The sequence below is a fragment of the Nanorana parkeri genome, unplaced genomic scaffold (assembly GCF_000935625.1).
Source record: "Nanorana parkeri isolate BGI_ZX_2015 unplaced genomic scaffold, ASM93562v1 scaffold943, whole genome shotgun sequence".
Lineage (NCBI taxonomy): Eukaryota > Metazoa > Chordata > Amphibia > Anura > Dicroglossidae > Nanorana > Nanorana parkeri.
The window spans coordinates 550,535-573,244 of record NW_017307211.1 but is presented as its reverse complement, the minus strand read 5'-3'; the positions used below and the strand labels follow the sequence as shown (position 1 = coordinate 573,244).

The 22,710-nt window shown below is 41.4% G+C and overlaps 1 protein-coding gene across 1 annotated transcript in view; it reads left to right on the top strand.

The window, feature by feature from the left end:
* LOC108795169 (receptor-interacting serine/threonine-protein kinase 2-like) overlaps positions 1-18,915 on the top strand; it is a 38,060-nt gene extending 19,145 nt beyond the window's left edge. Inside the window, exons 6-11 of the mRNA XM_018566370.1 lie at positions 2,504-2,674; positions 5,581-5,666; positions 9,396-9,461; positions 11,285-11,384; positions 16,224-16,331; positions 18,602-18,915. Coding sequence (XP_018421872.1) covers positions 2,504-2,674; positions 5,581-5,666; positions 9,396-9,461; positions 11,285-11,384; positions 16,224-16,331; positions 18,602-18,915 — 845 coding nt within the window. The remainder of the gene's footprint in view (positions 1-2,503; positions 2,675-5,580; positions 5,667-9,395; positions 9,462-11,284; positions 11,385-16,223; positions 16,332-18,601) is intronic.
* The last annotated feature ends 3,795 nt before the right edge of the window (positions 18,916-22,710 follow it).

Here is a 22,710-nt window from a genome sequence, read left to right as displayed (position 1 = left end):
GGGCCGTGTATGTTTGTGGTTCATAGAGCTATGTGTGATTTATTAATTCAATCACACATATACAGTTGGGCATTAAAGAAGAAGGTACAGGTCTGTGAGAGCCAGAACTCTTGCTTGTTTGTAGGTGACCAAATACTTATTTTCCACCATAATTTGCAAATAAATTCGTTCCAAATCAGCCAATGTGATTTGTCTGGACTTGTTTTCTCATTTTGTCTCTCATATTTGAGGTCTACCTATGATGCCAATTACAGGCCTCTCTCATCTTATGTGATTTTGGATTTAGATCTTGGATTTTGGATTTGGATCTTATGTGATTTTGGATTTTGGATTTAGTAAGACTATAGAAGATGGGGTCTATATATAAACGATTTTAATAGCCAGTTACCTTGAGATTCTCAGTAAATATTCATTATGTGTGACCAGAGGCCAAAGTGAACATTCTTTGCATATTTTCTTTTCAGGGCAAATGTAATACTGCATTATGGCCCCTAGATGGAGCTGATACAAAGAATGTTCACTTTGGCCGGTATTCGCACAGAAAGAACATTCACAGAAATTTGCAGGGCAAATGGCTCTGCAAATTGTTTATAAATGGGCCCCTATGTATTTCTCATTGGGAGAATAATCTGTTTTTCTTTGGTGTGTGTGTATATATAGGAAGGTGGAATTTATAATGAAGTAAATACCCTACTGTGGGTGTAATGTTTATGTAATTGACACCTACACACAGGTTCTTTTCCCCTTTAACCTGTTTGCTGTCAACAACGTATGCCATAAATCGCTGGATGCAGGCCCCTTTATGCAGACTCGGGACTCTGCTTACCTGTGTAAAAGCGACTGTCATCTTCACACTAGAAGTAATTCTGGTGGCTAAGCTGCCGCCAGATTGCTTCCACGGGCCAGTAAACAGTGCCCCCGCCCGACACCCCCGCCTGTTTCCCTGGTTCTGAAGCCCGTCCAGCTGACCACGATATTGGCATTACTGGTGTCGGTGGGAAGCGGGTGAGAGATGCCAGCGAATGACATGATTGCACCAAACATGTTAAGTATCGCCACATGCACCAAACTGAGAGCAATAATTCTAGGGCCCACATTCATGGTTACCTCTAAACTGATGATCTGTAAGGGATTTTAAAGCGTCGCCTATGGACACTTTGGGGTACTGTATTTTCACGAGCGTGCACACTTTTTAAGCTTGGCATGTTGGGTATCTATTTACTCGGCAAATCCTCATCTTTTATGGGTATTATATTGTGTATTATATTGTGTGTTTGTGCACTAAATAACTTAAATGTATTTTTTTTTAAATTTGGGGTTTGATAAAGAGTTGCACTATTATCATGCAAAATAAAAATGTGCAACCTCTGCCGTTTTATTCTACAGGGTCTTTGCTTTCGGAAAATATATAATGCTTGGCGGGTTTTAAAGGAGAACTATGGGGTTAGGGCTTTTCCCCATAGTTCTCCTAAGGGTAACGGGAGGACACAAACTAGCGTCCTCCCGTCACCCTAAGCTCAGTATACCGCGAGACGCCACAGTATACCGCGAGCTACAGCTCACGGTATACTGAGACGCCGCAGCTGAACTGAACCCCAACAATTATGTCTGGATCCGCCCAGCTGCGTGAGTGACAGCTGGCTCTGCTGTCACTCAGCCAGCTGTACCCGCCCCCTCCCCCGTCCGTTCCGCCAGTCAGCGTTGGGGGATCGGAGCGGGGAGGGGGGAATCCAGTCCCACCCCTATCACGGCTCTCTGCCGTGACAAGATCGAGAAGTCAGCGAACGCCGCTATGTGTTCGCTCACTTCCCGATCTACTGAGCCGACCTGTGAGTTTCATTGTCACAGGTCGGCTAGAACTATGAGGATGAGTGAAAAGCACTCACCTCATAGTTCTCCTTTTAAGTAATTTTCAGGCCTAAAATGTGGATTTATAACGTGCAAAAAATACAAAATGGGTGTTGTATGTAACATAAATCTGTTTATAAATAGTAGGCTTTCTTTTTAATGATCACAGATTTCTTTTTTCTTTGAGAGGGCTTGTTCACACCAAATGCAGACCAGATCAGCATGAGTTTCTGCACACGCAGTGCAGTGGGTTTTTTCTGCCACGTTTTGTGCCGCGTTTTTGATGCGTTCTGGGCCGTTTTTGGTAAAAAAAATGTTTTTAGTTTAAAATTTGCTTTCAGGGCGTTTGCACGTTTTTTTGATGCGTTTGCATGGGTTCCAGAGCAGGTAAAATTGGGCTTGCTGCAGTTTTTTTTACATGCTCTGGAACTGAACACTGTGGTGTGAACTAGAGTCCAAAATACCATTGGAATATATTGGACGCAGTTTTGATCTGGTCTGTAACTGCTCTGCTGCGCTCCTGGAATGCGCTTGGTATGAACAAGGCCTTAAGGTATCAGATTTATTTCATAATTTGATTTAAAAAAATGGGCTGTTAAAAAGCCACACATTTGTCTGGTCCTCTTAATGAGTGTGTATCTTTATTTTGTGACAGATATAAACTCTTTAAAATGGGATACATTAGTACTGAGAGGTCACAGGCCACAGCCAAGCATCAACGACCTTTTAAAAAACAGCAATCTCTCGCAGAGCCAACGCCAGCACCTAAGTCAGTTCATCAACCTGTGCTGGCATGACAACCCCGCCATGAGACCAACAGCCACTGGTAAGTCCCATATCTGTTTTCAGAATCATTCTGGGTAATGTCACATAGAAATTAGTGCAGTAACCTGATACATGAATTAGAATCTATTTCGTACTGCTCAGTGAATACTAGTTGGTTGTTTTGTATTGCTATACTTGAGAATCAGCACTTAAAGTGTATTTCCACTTTTGCAGTCAAATTTGAGAAAACTCCACTAAGTGTATGTGTTCCTTTTCACACAGCATAATGACAAATATTAAAAAAATATATATTTCTAACCTTTTAGCTGCTTTTTGGTAAAGGCGTTTGTGTAGATTCCAGGCTAATCTGAGCATTTTTATATTAAAAGAAGAGGGATAAACTAAGGAACAGACTAAGCTATCTCCCATTAACATACAATACTGCTAAGTCTTTAACCCTTAACCCTTGTTACAGGGGCGTCCCTAGCCTTTTCGCGCCGCGGCGGAGGGGTGCTGGTGATGCACGCTAACTGGGGGGTCGGGTAGCTTGGCCTTTGCATTATCTTCCCACCCAGCTTTGGCTCCTGCTCTGGCTGGTGTCCCGCTCAGCTCCTGGCAACCAGTGACATCATTGGTTGCCAGGAGCTGAGCGGGACGCTGGCCAGAATGTCCTCGGGTTGTTAAGAACTGAGCAGGGAGATGTGCATGGCCCTTACACATCTCCCACCTGGCTCTTAGCAACTTGGAATGCTCTGGCCGGAAAGGGGGCGGCAGGCACACAGCAAACATTGTGCAGCAGAACATCCAAGCTTCATTATAGGTACGGCCCTGCTTTGTTAGCATAGACAGTATTCAAATCTGTGAAAAAAGATAAAAGAAACAGCGCCTTCTTCTTGCATGAAACCATTTATTAGAACAGAGTGTATAAATCTGACGTTCATTCTACTCACATGTGCAGTCCAGATAACATCAGCAAACAATCCCATTATCAATAACTCAAGTACAGGACAAAAAAGATGAAGAGACCCTTCAGCATGTGATGGTGGACAATAGCTAATGCGTTTCAAGGGTTAAACCGCCTTCTTCAGAGCTTACTGTATATGTTGTCTTTATAAACCTGATTGTTTTCTGATGTTATCTGGACTGAACATGTGAGTAGAATGGACATCTGATTCATGCACTCTGTTTAACAAATGGTATCACATGAGAAGGGTTCTTTTATCTCTTTTAATATACTGGAGGATTTCCATATCCATGTCTGAACAGCTGCCCTTCCTGCTGTAAACGCATGCTAATGAAGGTACCCTTTAGGATCTCTGGTGGCCGCCATCAGTGCTGAAATTGTGGTTTGAGGCTACAGTGTTCAAATCTAGTTTACAACTGATAATTAAATCTGCCAGCACAGTACAGACAGGGTTAATTAGAGTAAACAAAACCACTCACAGTCCCCTCCTTAACATTACATGGGGGAAGCTAGGTGGGAGCTTTTTCAGTATTAAGCACTTAAGAATGTAAGCAGAATTATTTTTTTTTCTTAGTTACGTAATGAGAATGGGAACATGTAACAGGCATAAAACAGGCATTATCCAAATTTGGCTGCAAAAGGGCAAATGCATGTTAAAGCAAACCTAAAGTTAAATACTGACCACAGGTCTGCTGCTGCAACACCATTTTAAAAAATGATCCATTTTGAGCACAAAAATAACTTTTAGCTAATGTCGGCTCTGTGAGGCAGAGCTCTTTATTGGCTGGTCAGGCACAGGCAATCAGTCAGTGCTTTAGGGCTTGTTCACACCAAGCGCGGAGCAGATCCAGAGCAGAGCAGGTGCAGACCTGATCAAAACTGCGTCCAATGTATTCCTATGGTATTTTGAGCTCCAGTACACATCGCAGCATGCAGATCCAGAGCAGATCCAGAGCAGGTGAAAAAACTGCGGCAAGCCCTATTTTACCTGCTCTGGAACGCATCAAAAACGCATGCAAAACGCATGCAAGTGCCTGAAAGCCCATGTTAAACGTAAAAAAATGTTTTTTTAAAACCAAAAATGGCCCGGAACGCATAAAAAACGCATAAAAAACGTGGCACAACCCACTGCACTGCGTGTGCAGAAACCTGACCGGATCTGCTCTGCATTTGGTGTGAACAAGGCCTTAGCCTCCCACAGAGATGCAGAGGATATGGAAGGAGCCCACACTGATGGACAACAAAAAGCAAAGAAAAGGAGAAAGCGCACTACCGGGGGGTCCAAAGTAACTGGAAGGGGTCACTTAGGCTAAGGGTACAGTGTGCAAGCTCTTTGCAAACAGGGAGAGGTACCCTGTGATAACAAAACCAAAAACAACCTATGTATTGAGAGCGCTACTACTGTTGGTATAAGATTATTGAAAAAACTCACATTTGAGAAGTCCTTGGAAATTCTCTGGGGGTGGTTGGATGGAGTCCTTGGGGAAGTGAGGCCCGGTGGAATGCAGTGGTATGGACGGCTGAGAGGATTCGTTTGTGAAGAAGGAGCAGCTTTCTCACGGCGGGACTCAGCTGGCCAGGCTGAGCCATAGCGGCCAGAAGTGCTCTGTAGAAAGATACTGTGTGACACGTGCTGTCAGCGGTCGTCTCTCAGTCGGAGGGTTTAGGAGATGTAACGGTGATGGCATTGAGAGTGTGCTCTCCAAGTGTCACCGGCAAACAGTTGCCGGTGATGTGTAAGGGGTAGATCGCTACGCGTTTCGAGGCGAAGCCTCTTTGTCAAGCTCAGGTGAAGACTTCAGACCTCTTAATTTTAAAATGTCGATCTGGGTTTTGGAGGTCCAGAAATGAAAGTAGGACTAAAGAGGCATGTAAATGTAAGTACATGCATGTTTTTCATATGTACATTTTGTGCTGGGGGATAATTGAGGGGGGACTGCTTTAAATGTAAACTGTTTTATTGCTTGTAGTTATGGCTATTTTATGTATTTTTTTATCCTCAGAATGTCTGTCCAATCTGCGTCACATTCTGCAGACTTTTTCTGTTGAGGAGAGTAAGCGTGAAATGGATAATTTTGTTAATAAAAAGGTGAGAGATCTGTTTTTAGGTGTATGTAAACCCGAAATCTGTTTTTTTTCAGTATGTTTGGCACCATGCCTCACTCAATACAGTTTCGTTAAGCAAATTCTTTTAATGCATCTGATGCAGAGTTTCTTACCTGAAGATCCTTCCAGTAAGAGCATTTTTGTTGCAGACTGACAAGGCAAAAATGATGTCTTGCAATTAGCAGTAGCATTGCCAGCCTGCCGTGTGAGGTCCTTCAGTTGGCCAATGAGCTGCCTATCTGACAGATGGACCAATGGCCAATTGAAGGAGTGCACCATGCTAATGCAAATTTTGAGGCTATGGTTTAGCATTGTAAGGCTGCAACAGAAAGTGCAGTTGGTGGCAGGATCTCCAGTGGCATTTCCAGCCTGCCATGTGTAGTCCTTCAGTTGGCCATTGGGTTATCACATCTATCTGATAGACATCCCAAGCTCTTGTTGAAGGAGCTCGGCTAGTTAAAGGTACTCAGCAAGTATGGCAAGTAAAAAATGCTGCTGCTAATTATAAGGCACGGGAATAGCATTGTCATTCTATTGTATACAATATCTGGTTGGGAAGATTCCCCAGGTGTATGGCTACCTTTTAAGCGTATTTCCACTTTTGCAGCCAAATTGGGATAACTCTTATTTTATATTTGTTACATGTTCACATTCATGTAGCATAACTTATAAAAAAAATTATAAACCACTGCTTACATATTACTTGATTTCTCATATTACTAGTTTTCTCTAAACTGAATTTTCCTCTTGAATGCAATGGGGCTGGGAAGGTTATCCTTAATGAACCCTGTCTCTACTGTGCTGGCAGATCTCATTATCAGTTGTAAATACTGCCCGTCCTAACAAAGGGTTAAAGATCTAGGAGAACTGTTTGTTAATAAGATAAAGCTAAAAATGCCCCTGGTCTTTCGGCCCCTAGTCTTTTATGAGGACAGCAAGAGTTTCCTGTCACTGTGAAATGGTACAGAGAAGCTTGCAGTCTCTCCTGAGGCCTGCTTCACAGGAATATCTGAAAGATAAGATTTATTTTTTTCAAATTGTTGTTGTGTGTGCTGTGAATAGGGTGTGCTGGGTTTTCTCAAATTTGACTGTTAGTGGAAATACCCTTTTAGGGGTCTATTTATAACCCATTTGCAGAGCCAATTGCTCTATGAACCTTTCTGAACATTCAGTCAGTGTCAATAGACACAGAAAGAAATGTTCTTGATATATGTTCTTGTCTGGTTGAATGTATGCAATGTAATACTGCATTTTGCCCAGTAGATGGAGCTGAGGAGCATAGGAAATACATACCTAAGCCCCACCAAGTGTCCATAATGCAGAATTACATTGCATGCTTTCAACCTGAAAGGAAATATATCTAAAGGTGCCCATACACCTTATAATTATCTGGAGATTTTTGTCTGCGTTTGCGTTTTCGGCCGCAAATCTGCCAATTGATGGGGAGTGTACTACCACAATTAATGTACAGCTGGCAGATTTTCATCTTTCAAGCAGCTAGAAAACGTTTGTCTAGTTGGATGAAAATTGACAGGTTAGTGGCGTTGTTGTACAATAAAAATCTCAAGATGCAAACTGCACATACTCAAACCAAAATCTGTCCTTTCGATCTATGAAAATGACGAACGTTAATTACGAACTACATTGGTCTGTGCATGATGGGCTAGTTGTAAGAAAATTGAATGAGGGTGAGATGTCTGGACAAAAACAAATCTTCAGAAAGATTTATAGGGCAAAAGGCTTCGCAATTTGGTTATAAATGGAACCCTAAGAGGTTCAAGCATTCCTAGGCCATGACAACAGCTGATTAACTATAAATGTGGGAAACTCCCTTTCATTTATTATTTGTAAATGGTTCTTAGAGTAAAAAAAATTAAGGCAATGAAAGCAAATAATATGAAAATGAAATGCATAACTATAAAGGCGTATAACATAGAGAAAACATGGATGTAAATAAAGCTCAGCACATAGGAGACCCGGAATGTGAATGCTGGTGTTTAGAATTCAACAACGTTTGGTTTTGGCCAGTACAAGGAAGTTATTATCTACTGCAAACTTCTGCACCTGCAGCCACACAGGTGGCTTATTATTAACTAATGTTCCATAAGTCTGAGAAGAGGACATTCCGTAAAACTCACTCGGTCTGCCAACTATTTTCTATTGTTGTTAGTTTGAATTTACAGTTGGATTGTTATTAAAGCTGCTATGCCAATCCTCATTAAACTAAAGACAGAATTACTTCTTTTACATTGAAAATGTCTCGTAAATATCCAAGAAGTACAAATTATTTTATTTTCTGCAGACATTAAGATAATCTCCGTAGATTAGCTGTGTTTGTGTTTCATAGAAAAAAAGAACAATGCAAAGCTTGGTGAACTTATAGAAGGTTTAAAGAAGAACTCCAGGAATTTTTTTGGAGAGGGTTAATTGCTCATTTGTGTCTAGGTTCAGGATCTGAAAGAAAATATAAGTATGTGTACCTGGCTTAAGAGAAGATATAATTTTGCTTTGGAGAGATCTCTGTTTAATTCCGGTTGTGTCTAAGGGACAGAAAATGAAGGGAAATCTCTCTCTCCTCACCGCTCGGCCTGAAGTGACAGCGCTCCCTCCACCACCCCTCCCCTCACTGGCTTCAGCGGTTCACTTCTCCTCCGATCCCCGCTGCCTCTGCCCATACAGGTGGGGGAGAGCAGTGGGGATCTGAGGAGAAGCTGCAGGCTGTGCAGCCCCTCTGTGCATGGCCAAGTGGCTCAGGAGCTCAGGATGGAGAGTGGAAGGATCCATATATATCTGTCATATTTACCAACCCTCTGTGTACATAACTGGGGACACATAGTACTACGTGTCCCCAGTTATGAATGAACAGGAAGTGCTTTACATTACTTCCTGTCCATTCATGAGTTTCTGAATAGATAGTAGCACTCTGTACAGAGGCTTCTCCCCATTCAGAAACTGGTTGACAGTAAATATTTTCTGAATGAATGGGAAGCCTCTGTACTTTCTATTCATTTAGAACAGAGTCTGCAGAAAAAGAGATTGAGGACTCGGGAAGCTCCCCCCCAACAGTAAAAAAAATAAAAAAAATAAAAAATAAAAAGGGGTGATTCACCCTTACTAGAAAAGTGAGAATTAATGAATAAATATACAATAAAAAAATAGGGTAAAAGTGAAACTTTATTAAATAAATGTGCTCCAAGAAAAAGTAATACTAAATAAATATCTCAACAAGAAAGTTACACTCCATCTATACAGTATGTGCTCTCCATTCAGTTTTTTATGAAAGCTATATATTTATTGGAAGGAGAGCACTTATTTATGGAGTGTAACTTTCTTGATGACATATTTATTTTGCATTACATTTATTTAATGACTTTTCACTTTTAACATAGATTTAGTGTATATTTATTCATTTATTCCCACGTTTTAGTTATTTCTTGTAATTTAAAGTTTATTATCATTATAGATATTTATAGCAGTAGCATATACATTTATTAGGATAGTGCTGAGCATTTAATTTTTTTTTTAAATGAGCTATGTTGAGCTAAAGTTTTACTTTAAATTTAGTATATATGCAGGGCATGCTGAGGCTGGATTTATTGGCTCACTTTCATATTTCAATAATATTACATTTTGCATAATATAACTATAACTATAAAAGTAAGACCATTAGCAAGACATTACAAATGCTGATTGCAATATCTTTTTCTTCCAGGAGATGGCAATGCAGGACTCCCAGTCCCAGACACGCACAGTGGAATTTCACATCAGATACCTAGACGTAAGTAGTTAGAAAACAGATTCATCTAACTGTGCAGGTGAAAAATTACTTTTATTCAGTATTGTGTCTTATTATTGTTATTGTTAATATTATTATTATGTCTTTATTTTGTCTTTATTATTATAAAAAGGCAAGTATTTAAATAAATAAATACAATTACCATAAATACACCCTCAGACAAAAAAACAAACTGAAAAACACACTCTCTAAAAATAAAAACTTTTATTTTTTTTTGTGTTTTACCCCCATATATAAGGACATCTATAGTAGTACAATACAATCACAATTGTACTTAGAATTGGTTGCCATTGATCTCAAGTTTGATCAAATATTTCTTGTATGGCCTTAAAGTGTTTGTGAAGACAAAACTTTTTTTATTCATAAAGTTTTGTATAGCGTGTGGAACGATTAGATCCCCTCATGGATTTTTTGCTGTGTATGTCACCACTAAAGAGATTCACCCTCATTATTGGCCTTGATGACCGTTGACTTTGGTACAGAAAATTATGGGAATCCTAAATGTTTGAGTGTTGTCACAGAAACAGGAAGTGAGGGGAGATCTCCCAATGTGGAAATCTGTTCTGGTGACAACTGTCTAAAACCGGGGATACACTTTCCAAATTTTGGCTGCCGGCACCCTTCCTTCTGGCATCCATCAAAAAGCTGATCGAAGAAGCTAGTAGGAAAATTCTAGGCCAAACAGAGATTAGTCAATCAGCTGCTAGCTCGGTTTGGGTATCTTGATAGCGGCACTCAGGATTCAATGCAGACATCAGGGGATGCGTCCATCAACGCTCGTGAGCGTTGATGGAGGAATCGGCTGAACGAAGAAAATATAAGTATGTGTACCCGGCTTAAGAGAAGATATCATTTTGCTTTGGAGAGATCTCCGTTTACTTCCGGTTGTGTCTAAGGGACAGAAAATGAAGGGAAATCTTCCTGACAGGAAACAAGGCAGAACAGATGTATTATAGTGGACCTTTACACTCAAAAATCAAATTCTACCAATGCATCCCTCTATTTATAATGATTAATAATAACAGACATATTAGGTGTAAAATGCTGTGATTATGAAATACTTACACTTGCACAGCATTCACTTCCTGCCTTGAAAGTGCAAATGACTTCAGTTTGCCAACGCAATGCACGCTGGGATTGCCTTGTCATCAGCAGAGTATTGCTGGGAAATCTCATCTGTAATCTCACGAGGTCTCAGGGAAAGGCATTTTCCTCCCCTGAGATGATGTGCATGGTCACATGTCCTAGTCACATGTGCCAGAAATCCAGGAAGTAATGGAGCTAGTAATCTGCCCTTAGTAAACATGGCCACTGTCAGACGAATGGGGAAGAAAAGAGAAATAAGGTATGCAAAGAATACAAAGCCGGCAATTATCTAATAGTATGTGTTTATAGATTGTCATTACTAAACATTTCTAAAGGGGTGTTTGTTATTTTAAGATATAGGAAAGGTCTGCTTTAACCATTACCTACTCTAACCAGAACTAAAAAAAAAAACATTTTCCCTTTTACATACACTTTCTGGGTGGAATCTCCTGTTATTAGGGCATCTTCTCATTATACACAATGTACCTGATAATTTTTCACCTTAATGCAAAAGATCGAGGAGGTTTCCAACATCTCCGCTACATGCAGTACACTGTAGCATTTCACTACTATATGTGCCAGATCATGTTGATTCCTCATTGAAGAGATTGTACTTGCAGATTTATTTGTTCATGTTTGCTACAGGAATATCTTAACAATGCTTGTGTTCTCTACTTGCATTAAGGATCATAGTCATCTGTTTGTTTGTCTTTTTGCAGGATAGCTGGTTAACAAGCAATAGGAATAGAACTCAGAGTGCACCTGAGGAGGCCCTTGAAGTATCATCATTTTGTTCTGGCAAAAAAGAAAAACGCAGTGGTAAGAGTACAAAGTAAAACCGTGATTATTTACCCATAAATGTATCAAATGCCTCCTGGAACCTCTACATGTTACTGATGTGGCTTATGCTGGACCAGGTGCTTCTCATATCCTCTGGAACTTATGCTGCTGTGCATCTGCAGCTTTTTTCCTTGACAACGGAGCTCCACATGTGCAGTATGACGGCTCTGTGCAGAGGTGAGCAGCGTACAGCAGAGGCTGCAACATCAGTAGCCAAGGATTGGCTTATTTGAGGTGTGTGTTATTATTTATTGGGGGAATCAGAAGGGTGAAAGGGGACAATTGCATGGGTACGGAATTTTAAATTTCTTCTTACACATATACTATAAAATACTTCTACTTCTACTATTCATAAACAGCGAGCAAGTATATCGCTTGCTGAACTAAGCTATGACAATTGTTTTTCCATGCTATCTACCCCTAATCCTGAGCTTGAAAGACTGTCAATTCTGCTGCTGGTCAGTGCAGTGGCCAGTCAATTGCAGTGGAGGAACATGTTGCCCCTGCCAAGCAGAAGATATGCTTGCTTGTGTTTTGTACATTGTAAATGTATTTTCTGAAGATGTTTAAAGCCCAACTCCAGCTTCAGTGAAAAATAAAAAATACTGCTTTTGTCGCAATGCTCACCTTCTCTCTGCTCTGTCCACTGGTAAATGCTCCTCTTCTGGGTTCAGTGACACCCAGCATCATTTAACTACTTCCTTTTAGCTAAGGATGTCAATGACACAACCACTGAGGGTGCATCATCATGCAGCCAGGGCAGGGCTGAATTTCCCACAGGCCACTGAGGCAGGGAGCAGAGGGTCGGCACAGCTGCTGGGCGGGCAGTTTTTTTCCACTCATTCTCCCTCTCTCCCCGCTGGCCGCCTCCCTCCATGCCATGGTTTTTGGGGGGCCCTGCACTTCTGCGGGACCATGGCCCATTCGTTCAGGATGGAGGGCGGGGAGCAGAGCTGAGAACATTCGTTCTCCGCGCTCTGCTCCATGTTAACACTGAGATGTGAACACTGCACTCGCAGCCTTCCCATCTCAGCTGTCATAGGAGAGCCAGCACAGTGCTTAAAATAAGTAGAAAAATAATTTAAAATAATAATTAAAACATTTAAAAAATAAAAAAAGTAAAAAATTATAGAAAATAAAAAAGTAAAAGATAAGATAAAAAATTAAAAAAGTAAAAAATATAAATAGAGTGATAATTAAAAAAAAAATAATAGCAGCTGCTAGCACCATTTTTGAGTATTCCGACAGCAGCTGGTGGAAAAAGTGGGGGATTCATTCTTCAACACTTGTAAGTGTTAATGGAGGAATCTGTCCTATTGTTTCGTTCAGCCCACGGTTTTAGGCTTCAGACTACTGTATGTCAGCATGTATTCTCTTTGTGTTTGCAATATGAACCCTGTTATTTTGATACGATGTACAGAAAGATTGGATTTTGATTGGACTAAAAGTTTTGGTATGTGCATAGTCTTTCAAAGAATAGAAAAATAAATCATGGGCGTTCAGTCTTTAAGTACATGAATACTATGAGAAATGGATTGAGTGACACAATTAAGTCAGTCTAATGCCACCTCAAACAGACCTCACCCTTAACAAACACTTGCTCTTTACTTAGAGACATACGCAACTTCATTTTAAAGCGGGCTTGACATACTTAACACAGAACTTGTCAAAACAAACCTGTGTTAGTACATTACAACATCACAACAAGACATTCTAAATGCATTGCTGTTGTTAATGGTGTGCTCTAATACAGGAGAGCATTGTACTGGATGATATTGAATGTGCTATCTTTCATTATTTAGGGTGCCTGACACAGGGTGGTGAGTGGTTTGAGGTTTGCACCAAAGACCATTTCCCTAGAAATTAACATATACCCCTGGAATGGGTTTCATTTGATTTGCAGGGCTCTGGTTGCAAACAAAATACAAGGATGATTAGGACGTTAGCATTTCCTCTGTAGCTTGAAAATACATTATTTCTAAATGGGTGTACTCTAATACCCTACTGTAAGATAGTACCATGAAAGAAACACTTTGAGGGGAATTTATCAAAACTGGAGCAGACAAAAACTGGAGCAGCTGTGCATGGCAACCAATCAGCTTCTTTATTTTATTTTCAAATCTTAACTGAACAGAATAGAGAGAGAGAAGTTGATTGGTTGCCATGGGCAACTGCTCCAGATTTTGTCTGCTACAGTTTTAATAAATCCCCACCCCCTTTATGTTTGAAAGAAATCATTCTACCTCAAAGGTGGTATTGCTATTGTTCCCAGTGAACGAACACCCATGGCAATGAAAACCTGACCCATACACCCATGGCAATGAAAACCTAACCCATACATCCATACACCCATGGCAATGAAAACCTAACCCATACACCCATGGCAATGAAAACCTAGCTCATACACCCATACCAATGAAAACCTAACCCATACATCCATACACCCATGGCAATGAAAACCTAACCCATACCTCTTATCTAAAATTAAATAAAGAATGTTGGCTGGAGTTGGGTTTTAATATATATTTGTGACACTTACTGGTTCTTTCTGGTTTTGAAATTCACCCATTTATATTTCTTGCTTAAACAAATTATTTTCTTGGGAGATACCCAGTTGCTGTTCCAGATAGATTTGGTTTCCTACTTTCCAATACATTTTTTCCCCAGTTTGCTTATTTCAGTCTATACGCTATACCAGGGGTTTCAAATCCAAACTTACTAAGGGCCATGTGGAGGGTTGTGAATAAAATCAGGGCCAGACACAAAGGAAAAAAATAACCCTTCTGCTTGCTGCATTACAAAGTTTGGGCCCACTAATCATTATATGACAGCCCTGGGGTCCTGTGTGTGAGGGCACTACAATTGTCAGCAGCCCCTGTCCATTAAGTGTTAAACAGGACACCAGTATTGTCATATAATGGACAGGGACTGCTGACACTTGCACACAGGACACCAGGACTGTCATATAATGATGATCTGACTGTCCTGTGTGCAAGGGCACTACAAGTTTCAGCAACCCTTGTCCATTATGACAGTTCTGTGTATGAGGGCACTACAAGTGTTGGCATTCCCTGTCAATTAAATGGAAAAATAACAATTTCCATGTGGTACAGCTACTTTATCCATGACTGTAGCTGCCACTGCATACTCTAGACGGTCCCTTGCTTCTTTTCCCAAAATCACATTTATTCATTTGGACAGAGGTGATTTATCATTGGGACTCCTAATAAATGACCTCTCTATAGGAATGAATAGAAATTGGATTGGCTGGAGAGATTTGTAAGAGATAACAACAACAACAACAACAACAACAACAAAAGCACAGCACAGAGAAAGAGACAAAAAATGACTGGAAGGTAGATAAGTAACAGGAGTCATAGGTAAGAAAGGGGAGAAGGAAAGGAACACAGAAAAGGTATAAGGAGAGGGAAGAGTGAAGTTAGGGTGTCCCTACACACTCTTTAACTGAAGATAGATGACTCAAGTAAAGAGAGCTTGAAATGCATCCAAATGTTTAAAGTCAAGCCAGGCTGCCCATATATTTCCAAAACGTTCCATGTCATTTGCACCTGCAGCCATCATTTGTTCTATCCGCTCGATGTTGTTGAGTGCTTCCAACCATTCCGCCAGAGTAGAGACTGGCTTGGATTGCCAATGTTTAGATCAGATCAGATCTGGCAGCTATGAGAAAAAATCTCAGAGCTGACTTTTTCACTATTGATAAAGATCCTGGGATCATTGATAAAAAACACAGGATCACGGACAAGAGAGTCAATTGTTGAATATTGTTAAAATTGGATAAATAGCAACTAATGTAGATGGTCAGTATCTTGTCCCAGAAAACTTTGATAAGAGGCCCACCAAATCAACAGTTTGATAAGAGGCCCACCAAATATGCACCCCTTTACCTCCAGAGCATCTCCAGCAGGTGCAGGAACACAGGGGAAAATCTGATGTAAATTGAAAAGGCAAAAATACCATCTGGTTAAAATGTAATAATTTTGCTCCTGAGCCCTGATACCCATGATACAGAATTTATCAGTATTGTGCTTTTTGTGTTTGCGTTACAAAGTAATTCAAAAGGCCTGATGAGGGAAGATATTGTGGACCCCTAAAACGCATTGACTGTTTTGTTCAATTGATCTTTATTAATAAAATATCATATTGTATTCCAGTAGCAGTGGCGCCCCAATCTGTTCTCATATTGGTTTCACTTGAGAATCCCTCTCCTAGTCTGGGAGCCCCTTGTTTTGTGTGGGAGCAGCACTACCAAGAATGTTTAATACTCTAAAAAAGAGAATCCCTGACAAATGTAGGATTCTGAAAGCATGACTATCTAGTACCTATTTATTAAACCTAGTGATCATGTTTCAGTCCGCTATAATGCTAAAGGCCTGCTTTAGCATGGGGGTTTCTTGGTCTACACTAGATGCGCCAGATTTTTTGGTCTGATACAGAAGTTGGCCCATAAAAATCCATTTGTGATAATCAGTATAGCCATTAGCTAGCAATACAGGAACTTCTTAAATTCACATTGAAAACAAAAAGAGAAAATATCCTAATATTATGAAAGTTTACTGATGATTTTTCTTGACCAAAGTTATATATTTATGCCTTGTGACCTTCAGAATTCAATTTTAAATGAAAGTATATTTATTCAGCATTCTGTAATTTGGCTGCACCTGTGCATGTGTCTGACTGCAGAAGATATTTTCGAAATTAGTGGGGGGTTCTGTTACATTTTACAGTAAAAACATCTAACCTTAATCTAATAAGTATTTCACATGGGTTCACTGTACTTTACCCTCTATTACTCAGCCAGCCTTCCAGTTACAAGTGCTAGTAATGGTTGTCATATGCCTACAATGGGACCTCATCCAACAACAGCATGGAACTATGGGGTCAGTTGGACACATGTGGAGCCAGGTAAGAACTCAAGTTTCCAAGAATATAGACAGAGCATTTTAAATCTCAAGCCCAGGGTACTGGATGTTGGCTTAAAAAGAAAGGGTATTTGAAGGTAAAATAAGAAATAAAATGCGGGATGCTGACTCAGGAAAAAGGGGTCTTTTAAGGTACAATAAGGAAAAAAAGTGAACAAGACATGGGGAGAAAGAGCCCGTAGAAACTAACCCTGCCGTAGCTGTCATTCCTGCAGTATATTTCAGTTAGAAAACGAAAAGCAATATGTTATTGGCTGTTGGGCTGCAATATTATTTTCAACTTGTGTTATACTTGCTCCAAAGTGCCCATATGTGTAAGATGCCAGAACAACCTTTTATTTTCAAAACTGTGCTGATGACTTCTAGAATTGCTAGCCACATTTTACAATATAATAGACCCCCCTAAGAACCCATTTAGATTATACAATAGACAGTGCAAGCAGTAAAGCACAAAGTGTAGTACCCATTGCCACCAATCAGAATCCAGTGGTATGGTGTCAGTCATTGGATGAGTTCTACACTAAGGCCATGACTGTGCACAATCCAGTACCCCTTAGCATACAACCCCGTTTTAGTTTACTGTAGGCCTATGAGGTCAATACATTTTACACGGCCTTACTGGCACTACTGTCGACGTCCACCCCGCTAGCTGATTGACAGCAGGCTCTGACTATCTAGAGGCAGAGCCAGCTATGCCCGCCCCAGTCAGCGCTGGAGAAATGGAGAGGGGAGGTGGGGAACCCCAGTGGGGAGTGGTGACTGAGAGTCACCACTCTCTGCAGGCAGAGGACCGGGAAGTGAGCTAGCGGCGGTATGTTTTTGCTCACTTCCCGATCTATAGAGTTTCACACATCGGTTCTACCTATGAGGATGAGTGTAATTTACCCCAGAGTTCTCCTTTTAAGTGGACAGTCAGATGTGCAAGCATTTTGGACACGCAAGTGCATGCTTGAGTCTCCATTGCACCCCTAATCATGCCTGTTTGCGCAATATAAAAGGGAGAAGAATTGAGTGTCAAACAGCAGCCTTGCTAACTTTTCTAAGGGGGGATTGATAGTGATTGTACAACATTTTACACCCTTCCCCCATTATTCGTCACCAGCCAGTGTCTGCTGCTGCCATAGCCAATGGACAGTTTGAAAAGCAATCTCATGACAACCTTCTGGATTCCGTTACTGTTTACAGAGTAAAGCTGACTGTTCCATAGAGACATTGTGTACATTTTTGTTTGGTTTGTGTATATGCACATAGAAAAAAACACCCTGGTCACTGTAGGTTAGTGGAACTGTATTTATGTACAGCTTGCATTCTTTATGGAATTTGAGGGTCACCAACAATATTGGTCAATTAAGTCAAAGCAACAGCGTCCAGAGACTGTACCCTAAACACCTTGGGCTTTCAAAGGTTCAACATAAAAGCATACTTTTCTCTCACAGGCCTCATTAGAATGGTAACATGATGATGTCAACAGTTAAGCTGCTATGGTATCACTGATATTTGTACTTGAATGCTTTTTAGCAGGGCTCACCAGAAAGCCTATACATCTGCTGTAGTAATGACAATAGATGGTTCCTGCAGTCTCAGGGACCTGAACAGTGTGAAGTTCCATCACCTGCAGACACAAACGTTCTCCAGTGTCCTCATAAAGTTAGCAAACTAAGTTATGTGAGTAAAAAATATATCTGATGTATTTCCTTGCAACTGAAATGCTCATTCTATTAAAGGAGAACTATGAGATGAGTGATTTCCACTCACCTCATAGTTCTAGCCGACCTGTGACAATGAGACTGTCACAGGTCGGCTCAGTAGATCGGGAGGTGAGCGAACACATACCAGGTTCGCTCACCTTTCGATCCTGTCACGGCTCTCTGCCGTGACAGGGGGAGGGCTGGATTCCCCTCTCCCCGCTCCGATCTGCCAGCGCTGACTGGCGGAACGGATGAGGGAGGGGGCGGGTACAGCTGGCTCTGCCTCTAGATAGGCAGAGCCAGCTGTCACTCACGCAGCTGGGCGGATCCTGTCATCAACGTCGGGATCCGCTCCGGCGTCTCAGTATACCGCAAGCTGTAGCTCGCGGTATACTGAGCTTAGGGTAACGAGAGGACGCTAGTTTGTGTCCTCCCGTTACCCTAAGGAGAACTATGGGGGAAAACACTGACCCCATAGTTCTCCTTTAATGTCATTTTACACATTGCGTGGTTTTCTTGCCTTTTGATGCCCTTTTTTAGTTGTTAAAAGCTGTTCATTCCTTTTCAGATCATTCCACCCGTCCTCAACTTTTCCAGTGTAGAAATTGTGTTGAAACCCTGAGGAAAAGCCGAGAGGTTTTGTTAAGCCGCATCACAGAAGGGCATCTTAACCAACTTATGGACACCATGAGGTCCAAACTTGTGCTATCCAAAGATGATGCAGAAAATATTAATGCAGAACAAACTCTGAAAGCCAAAATAAGGAAATGCATTGAAACCTGCTGCGAAAAGGGAGCAGAGGCCTCTCGGATGGCTTTGGACAGTTTCCTCCCCCGAAAAATCATTCATGTGCATCCTACAAAGCCAGTCCGGCAATAGGAATACCCATCATCGTTGTCCTATACGTTTCACGCTGAATCAGAGTTTATTAATCATGCTTGGACCAATGTCTAAACACTGCATAGATTGGGCATATATAAAAAAACTGTGGCATTTGCTAGACTGACCCATGGCTGAAGACCATCCATACATCTCACTTCCAGTGTGAAAATGTTGTGGAACTGATGCTCCACTTATAGAATCTGCAAAAGAGAGAGAGGTGTAAAGTTGTGTAAACTTTCAGTCACATTTACAGTAAATCCCAGAGGGCCATTTTTTCCTATTCAGTTGTATAGGTTTAACATGCCGCTTTCGTTTTTCAGTGATAGTGTATATAGACTTGAGAAGAGAAGAGATTATATGCCTTTTTTTATTGGTATTCTCTTTAGGCAGACGCACAGTTCTAGAGTTTATGATGAACATTCAGGTTTGGCATAAATATTAAACATATGGGGTCCATTGCCTCCAGTGTAGGGTACAGTGCTACATACATACATAGGCTGCAATGCCTCATGCTTAAAATAAGTATAGCATCAGTGCAGATGGTGTACATTGCTGTATTCTGGGTGAGGGTAAAGTTCCTCTTCCTTGCATGAATTGCAGGCCCTCCTCCTTAGGTGGAAATGGTGCCTTATTCAGAGGTTGATAAGTCTTGCTCGTGGTAGAAGTATACTTACTGTATATGAGATGTTCTCATACTTCCTGCGGTGTCTGAGACAGGAAGTGAAGAGAAATCTCCCTGGGACACAGACAGAAAAAAAAAACCCAGGAGGGGCTAAATATTGTCTACTCTATGCAAAACAAAACAAACGTTTTTGTTTCACATGCACTATGAATTGTATAATATAACATTGTAAAGGTTGACTGGTATGTAACCTTGAATATTAATGTCTTTTTTGGTATGCAGTTCTCATTAATGTAATGTTCTGTTCTGATATTGTTTTTTCTAGAGTATCACTACATAATTACTAAGGCTGTTCAGTTCAAAGAAAGGTGTACAAGGTTTTTAACCTTGTGGCTGTTCCAAGGCACTTTGCTCTGTATCTTTATGTATATTGAATAGTATTTTTCAATTATTTACACATTCTATCATGCTACCAAATAAGAGGAGAGTATTGAGATGGATTTGCCGGAATTAATGGTAGAGCCGGGCTGCTCTCTTGTTAACTGACACTTCACTTGCAAATTAGGGGGTTATTCACAAAGCTAGCCGAAGGATCAGCCGAAGCTTCGGCTGATCCTTCAGTTAGCTTCGGTTGAGGTAACCCTTCGGTTCAGTCGAATCGAAGGGCTGCTGTAGTGCCTATTTACTAAAGCCCGTACAGCTCCCGAAGGCGGCCGAGTGGCACAGCCGAGCCGAAGGCATATGCTTTGGCTCAACTGAGCCGCAGTGACAGCCGAAGCGGTGTGAACGGCCGGCCGAAGGCATCGCAAATGACAGCTGGGTGGAGCCAGCCATGATCTCTCGGCTGGCTACGCCCAGTTGTAATGACAGATCAGCGTACCCAAAAGACCTGGGGGACGCTGAACTGTCATTAAGCAATGGAAACTAGGCGGAGCCGGCCTTGATGTCACAGGCCGGCTCCGCCCAGTTGTTCATTGGCCGGGACCTGCTAGAGTGTTGCCCAATAGGAAACAGTTGGGTGGAGCTAGCTGTCACTGCTAGCTCCGCCAAATTGGTTTTTTTTTTCTTTTTAAAAAAATCTTTCTTTTTTAAAATTTATTCACACTTTAAAACTATTTTGTTCAACTTTTATTTTTATTTTATTTTGACTTTTTACACTATTTGCTATTCTGCTCGGTGCCTCGGAGGTACCAAGCAGAATAGCCGAGCCGAATGCAGCTTGAACGGCAGCGAGTAAGCTTCCGGAGCTTCAGTTCAGTCGATCCAGATGTTGGATTGGCTGAGTCGAAGTCCTTCTGCAGTTCGGCTGACCGAAGTGCAGCCGAAGCCACCCGATGTAAGGCTGAAATCAGATGTACTGAGCAGCTGTGTAAATAACCCTGTAAATCTTTTCATTTTTACAATTAAAACCTAGAAGAAACAACGTCTTTCCCAATAAGAAAACTTTTAATTGCTTAAACTGAAAGCTATAGGTCTGACTCAGCAGGGAATGTGTAAATGCTCTGCAGAGAGACCACTGCTTCCACAAAGCAAGGGTCCTTCTGTACAGCATGCTGGCGGTGGATGGACTTTTCTACTGTTATATTATCTGTCAATCAAATGTACTGCTGTGTGCACATTGGGTAGAATTTCCCTCATTTTTGCAGGGTGTCTCTTGGACAACACGTGAGGGTAAATCTCCCAAACATGGACATTTAAATACCGTTTATCGGTATGCGTACCGATATTTTGCTTTCGGTACTCGCCGATACAGAGTACCGATACCAGTGCTTCCACTGGTATTGAGCCGGCTTCCCGGGCAATCAGGAATCCAGGCGGCGGGTAATAGCATGCCGCCCGGCTTCCTGATTGCCAGAGAAGCCGGCTCCATGCTGTTTGGCTGGCTTGATTGTGATTGGCCGGGAAACTGGCTTCCCAGCCAATCAGGAAGCTGGGCGGCGAGTAATGACCTGCGAGTAATGAGCTGTTCGGCTTCCGGCTTCCCAGTTAATCAGTAAGGCGCCGGCTGTTCTGTCAGCAAAATGCTGATTGGACGGGAAGCATTCTGAGCATTTAATACTCGTTACTAGTATTGGTGCATCCCTACTTTTTATAATGTACAGGTACATTATACGACTAGTAACAGTTGATCTATGGTTTGTTTCATATTTAATAATAATAATCCAGAAATTGTCAGGTTGGGTTATTTTAACAGAAGGAAAAATGTTCTTCGATGAGAAAGATGTATAAACTGACTCTTATAGAGCTATAATGTATCCTAACAGGGATTTTAGTAAAGAGAAAATGTTGCACATTGTTTTACTACACAAAGAAGCTGATTTACTAATGCAATTGAGAATCTTCACACAATAAATAGTCTGAACACTACCTTCTATCATCCAATCATGTTCCTGTTGACTTTTATGCTGAGTCATGTGTAAATGAAAGAAGTAAAAAGGAGATTGCTTTGAATGGAAAATTGAAGTGAATCTTCACTTAATTTATTGTGTACAGATTCTCAACTTCTTTAGGAAATCAGCCTCAATGCATCATGGACACACAGATGAATTTTGTTTCAAGTAAGCTTGTGTAGCTTTCACATCTTGTTTTCATTATTCCATATTATATATAATCAATATATTTATGCTTTGTTACGTACTAGATATAATCAATATACGTTCATTATTTGTCTATTTTTGAAAGTTTTAGCCCTCACTCACACGAGAAACAGCCGGCACGTACAGCTCCGCGCTGCGTGCACGGCCGTATCGGTCAGCTCCCGGGAAGGACAGGTGCTGTGTGTGATTAGTACGCAGCCCCTGTCCTTCTCTTTGGGACTACACGGCCATACTCTCCCCTACGCTCCCCTCAAGTGCAGGTCCGTGCGGGTGCGTGTTTCCTGGCTCGGGCGCAGTACGCTGACCCGCACCCGCGTGCTGGGCGGGTGAGCGTAGGGCAGCGTACGGCTGCGTAGTCCCATAGAGAAGGACAGGGGCTGTGTACTAATCACATGCAGCACCTGTCCTTCCCGGGATTGGCCCGATACAGCCGTGCATGCAGCATGGAGCTGTATGTGCCAGCTGTTTCTGGTGTGAATGAGGGCTTAAAGCGGAAGTAAGAGTTATAAATTGCTAGGATGTAATTTTTGGCAGAAGAGACATGAAAAAAATCTTCCTCTCTCTCAGTGATTT